General features: G+C 58.4%; 1 protein-coding gene across 1 annotated transcript; it reads left to right on the top strand.

Moving 5' to 3' along the window:
- Positions 1-54: 54 nt before the first annotated feature.
- On the top strand, positions 55-307 carry ETH_00041550 (cobW/P47K family domain-containing protein, putative; the record flags this gene model as incomplete). Its single annotated transcript, XM_013374164.1, has 1 exon — positions 55-307. A coding segment is annotated over one exon (253 nt), but the record flags the coding sequence as incomplete, so codon positions are not given.
- Between the last annotated feature and the right edge of the window lie 232 nt (positions 308-539).

Genomic DNA, 539 nt, shown 5'->3' on the forward strand with positions numbered 1-539 from the left:
CCTGTGAAGGCTTGCTGCAGCAGCAGCAGCAGCTTGGGGGGCATTGTGAGTGTAATGGTCACTTTTAACTTGGGGGGGAGTTTCGGAGAAAAGCCAAAACTGCTTTCGCTGCAGCAGCTGGAGAGGACCATTGGTCAGCTGCTGTGGGGCGACGCTGCTGCTGACACGCCGCAGCAGCAGCAGCAGCAGCAGCAGCAGCAGGAAGAGGAGGCAGCAGCAGCAGCAGCAGAAGAGCCTTCCATCTTTCGCTGCAAGGGACTCTTCCCAGCCTGGAGAGACACGCCAGACGATGACGAGACAGATACAAGTAAACCGCTGCTGCTGCTGGTGCTGCTGCTTTTGCTGCTGCTGCTGTTGTTGCTGCTGTTGCTGTTGTTGCTGCAGTCGTTGTTAGTGCTGCCGTGGAACAGACGAGGGTGCGAAACTCTTGCAGCAGCAGCATCTGCTGCTGCTGCTGCTGCTGCGGGCCACACATACGAGCTAGTTGAAGCAGGTGCAGCAGCAGCAGCAGCAACAAGAGCAGCAGCAGCAGCAGGCGG

This window comes from Eimeria tenella, genomic scaffold, assembly GCF_000499545.2.
Source record: "Eimeria tenella Houghton genomic scaffold, Eth_scaff1984, whole genome shotgun sequence".
In the NCBI taxonomy this organism is placed as follows: Eukaryota; Apicomplexa; class Conoidasida; order Eucoccidiorida; family Eimeriidae; genus Eimeria; species Eimeria tenella.